A 4727-nucleotide genomic window follows, 5' to 3' on the forward strand; every position below is an offset into this window, starting at 1 on the left:
GTTGAAAAATGATTAAGATTCAAAAATCTCTAAACCCAATGCAAATGATTACCACGACCTCCCGAATCGATGATCCGCGTCCTTTTCCCAGCCGCCACCCTCATCCCTAGTTTACTTTTTTATCCCTAGTTTACTTTTTGTACGCTTTTGATCTAACGGCCGAAATCTGTGCGCTCACCTCAGCCGTCGATTCCACTTGAGGTGCCTCTTAAAGGCACCGTAGGATTTAGAGAGAAAGTGGGGCACCGAAGACAAAAGGAAAGAGGGGGCTGCGAAGAGAGAGAGAGAGAGACGAGGCTTTCCTCCCCCTATTTTTGGTCGCTCACCCGTGCTCCCCCTCTCGTTGACCCTTTGCTCCCCCTCTCGTTGACCCTTTCAAAAAAAAATAATAATAATAACAATCTCCCCATCGCACCCACGGACCATCCCCCTATCTCTTTCTCTCGCTCTCCCTCACCCACTTCCTCAACCTACCGACCATCCCCTCTCTCGGTCTCCCCTCTCGCTCACCCCACCGACCACCATCCCTCTCCTCTCCCCCTTCCCTCTGGCGAGCCCACCACCCTCTCTTCCTCACCGTCACCCCACCGACCAACCTGACCCCGCTCTCTCCCTATCCACCGACCACCCTCGGCAGCCAGCCCTGCAGGAAGAATTAGCCTATAAAGAGACGGTGCAGTGCAGCTGATGATCATGCCTCAAGTCGTAGTGTCTCCCCAGCTTTAAGGTTGTAACTGTGTGTGTATCGCAGTGTCCCCAGCATCACATAGTAACTGCATGTGGTTTCTGTCGTGGAGCTGCTTGCAACTAGTGGCTGCTGCTAGTAGTACTGTACTGCGCCTTGTGTGAGTAGTGTGTAAGATCGATGGCCAGTAGTGCTAACCCACGTTCCACTGCCACACCTCCTAAGAGCAACAAGCGTGTGCGTATAGATTCGTCTGAGCACCTGCACGACTCAAAACCTACGCATGATCCGATGATGGTCGACTCATGGGCAGCGTCGCCGTATAGTGATAGCACCCCGGCTAGCCGACTGCCCCCTGGCCCTATAAATCCTCACGATGACCCGCATGCCCACGCCGTCATCTGTCGCTACATCTTACCGGGGGACCTCACCACGGCCGTCCCCCGCGAGAACGTGCTGGACTTCTTCTATCCGCACGCTCTCGAAGTCGGCGGTCACAAGAGCGACCAAGATCTCGACTGGCTCAAGATGCGAAGAGACGTCTTCCTGCTGGCCATCCAAGCTGTGCAGAAGCTTCCTTCCACGGACAAGTGGTCCTTCTACCAGATCGCTGGCATCCACGGGCTTCCCCATGTGCCCTACGACGGCGACGGGGGCGACTGGGACTCCAGCAACCCTGACTGGTGGGGAGGCTACTGCCAGCACGGCTCCCCTCTCTTCCCCACCTGGCATCGCCCGTACGTGATGCTCCTGGAGCAGTCCATCATCCGCCAGGCCAAGCTGCTGGCGGAGACGCTGTCGGATCAGACGGAGGCAAAGGTAGTCCAGGAAATGGCGGACAAGCTCCGCATACCCTTCTGGGACTGGGCCGACCACACCAGCCGCATCCTGGGCCTGCCGGACATCTTCACCACCACCGAGATCACATTGTCCTACGCCTGGAAATCCTTTGCCCGCCGCAAGGTCCCCAACCCGCTCAAGTCCTTCGTCCTGCCGGAGAACGTCGGCACCCCCGTCGCCTCCTCCGACGCCTTCAACCCCGCCGCCAAGCCCAACTACGTGGTCCCGTCCGAAGGGACGCCTTTCATCCCGCTTGGCTACCCCACGGTGCGCCACGTCAGCCCCTCCTACACCACTCAGAACGACAAGCTCAACCTCACGCTTCTGCGGAACGCCGAGACCACGCTGGTAGAGGGGGTGCACGCCCTCTTCCACCATGGGGACTGGCTCTCCTTCTCCAACCACTACTGGTCTCCGACCAGTACGACTGACCCCAAGAAGCCGCAATACGGCCACTATTCGTCTCTCGAGCTCGTGCACGACATCGTGCACGACACCGTGGGGGGTTCAGGGGGCCAGATGAGCTACCCGGAGACTGCCGGCTTCGACCCCATCTTCTTCTTTCATCACTGCAATGTCGACCGTCTCTTCGCTCTCTGGCAGTACTGCTACCCGACCTCCTGGATCCCTGACAAGTGCCCACAACCCGACAGCGACGGCACCTTCACCCTGCACCCGAACAGCCAAGTCAACTCCTCCACCGATCTCACACCCTTCCGCCGCTCCCAGGCTGACCACCAGTTCGTCTCCTCCGACGACGTCCGCACGGTGGACGTCGACTGCGGCTACTCCTATCCGGAAATACTCCGAGCCCGCAAGGAGAGGTGGCCACCCGCCCGCATGTTGCACTACGTGCTCCACCTCTACAAGCCGCCCCAACACTTCATCCACAGGTGGTTCCTTGTGCTCGAGAAGATCCTCAAGCGAGCTTTCAACGGGCCCTACAGCATCCGCGTCTTCCTCGACATGCCCCACGCCGATGCCACCACGCCGCTCACCTCCCCTAACTACGCGGGCTCCATCTCCGTGTTCGGGAGGTCCACCAACAGCAGGTGCGCTAACTGTGAAACACACCAGTTTATGAGGGGCTCCCTGGAGCTCACCAAGACCATGCTTCGCCTTGGCATCACCACCGCCCCGGAGATGAGCGGCGACGACGGCATTGTGGAAGACCCTCAGGGCAACCCACTTGGAGAGGCGGGAGCCGTCAAGCTCGTCTTCGTTAACCGCAAGGGAGACCAGCTCGACCCCCACAACGTCCCCGGCTGGCAGGGCGGGCCGAAGCTCACACTCTACTACCAAGCAGGGGTGCCCGACGAGCGCATCTACGAGTTCCTGCTGAACAGCGCCAAGCTTGCTACGGACTTCCTCCAGACGGTTGTAGGTAGATCTCGGGGCCAGCAGACCAGCGCTCCTCTTGCCCGAAACTTCCAGCTTGGTAGTGTACCCAACGGGCTCCTCCAACAAAACCACGAGCTCCCAAAGAATCCCGTGCACAAGTTCGAATTAACCAATTGATTCTAAAGCCATGTTGCACCTTTACAGGAAACCACGAAAAAAACAAAAAAACAAAAAACAAAAAAAAACAAAAACACTTGATACGACCAATATAGCTTCCTGCTTTAAACTACTTTATATTGATGCCACATGCACTACCAAAACAAAATACAAGGAAAAAAAACCCACTACGTTGTACACCTCCTTCTTCATAGGATTTTTAAATTTATGTAAAAACACATATAATATCAATATAAATGTACATATATTTAAAGTGTGTCCTCTAAGTAAGGTTAATTTGGAGTGTAGCTAGGTAAAGTGATGAAAGGTACATTTATTAAGAAGATACTTCAAGTGATGAAAGGTACATTTGTTAATGAGCATATTTTTAAAGTAGTTTGAGTAAGCACTTGAGTACAACCCTGTTCACATTTAATGTAGCAAAGATTAGTTATGGAACATGTGAGATCACTAGTGTGATGCATTAGAATTGTGTGGACCTGAATCAGTCATTACATGAATATGTATTGAGTGTAGTGGATACTTTCCTTCTCCTTCCCAAGTACCCTCTCCATATGTTTGAATGATTGCAAAAGCCATGTAATCTTCAGAGAAAACCTAGGTCAAAAAGAAGAAGAAGAAAAAAGAAAGGTCTACTACAACACCCCTAAGGACCTCCTCCAACAAAACCATGACCTCCCCAAGAACCCCACAAATTATTCTAATTAACCAATTGATTATGAAGCTATAATTTTTTTTCCAATAAACCTAAAATAAAACAAACTAGAGAGAACTTATATATAGCTATCTTCTTTACAATGTGTCAATATTAATGCCACATTCACAACAAGAGAAGAAAAATAACTATGCCCCCTTCTTCATAGTATATTTTGAATGTATGTATAAACACGTCTATCAATATTAATGCCACATGGACAACTAAAAATAGTTACGCCTCCTTCTTCTCATTGTATTCTCTAGGGAGGTTCACCTAAAAATATGTAAGTATACTGCATGAGTTCAAATGAAGGGGTTTTTTAATTCAAAATTTTAAGGCAAATTTACAAAAATACATTTACATAAGGGATTTTTTTTAATAGATTTTGAAAAAAACCCGTAAGTCCATTAAGAAAAAGGGGTTATTTTATTCTTGAAAAATTCACAAGTAAGGGGTTTTTAAATACCCTTTGAACGTACGTGATACATAGGGTTTCTCAGTAGTGCACCCCTCGAGAGTATTCTTTAAAATCATGTTTTAATATATATGTAAATATATTAAAGTGTCTCCTTGCTTGGACTCTATGTGTTAGTGTACACTCAATGCCCGCCTCTTGGAATCACTACAATAGAACGACAATATAGCAACGTTTTTAGCACTGTTATTATAACTACAAGCCTTGGTAAATATTAGGATCATTTTGTTGCTATACAGATGCTACTATATTCCAAGAATTCATTCATTTTAGTTTTAAGGAAGCCCGGAGGACAAAACCTCATTCTGAGGTAAGCTTTAAGATCGGTCCAGGTCTGGGTATTCCGGTTGAGACAGTTAGTCTCACATTGATTCCTCCAAGCAACCCTGGCCGTTTTCACAATCTTTAACCTGGCCGTGAGAGCCATCTTGCTTCTCTCATTGTAGCCAATTACATCAAAGTATTCCTCCATTCCTTCAATCCACTTTTCCACTACTTCACCTAATTGTTCT

General features: G+C 49.9%; 1 protein-coding gene across 1 annotated transcript; it reads left to right on the forward strand.

Annotated features, from left to right (window-relative positions):
• The first annotated feature begins 699 nt into the window (after positions 1–699).
• Positions 700–3191, forward strand: LOC147642310 (polyphenol oxidase 4-like). The gene has a single exon (XM_086805035.1). It carries the CDS (start codon positions 866–868, stop codon positions 3041–3043), a length of 2178 nt encoding a protein of 725 aa, XP_086661161.1. The 5' UTR covers positions 700–865; the 3' UTR covers positions 3044–3191.
• The last annotated feature ends 1536 nt before the right edge of the window (positions 3192–4727 follow it).

This window comes from Cibotium barometz, chromosome 1, assembly GCF_041138505.1.
Source record: "Cibotium barometz isolate CiBa-2024 chromosome 1, ASM4113850v1, whole genome shotgun sequence".
In the NCBI taxonomy this organism is placed as follows: Eukaryota; Viridiplantae; Streptophyta; class Polypodiopsida; order Cyatheales; family Cibotiaceae; genus Cibotium; species Cibotium barometz.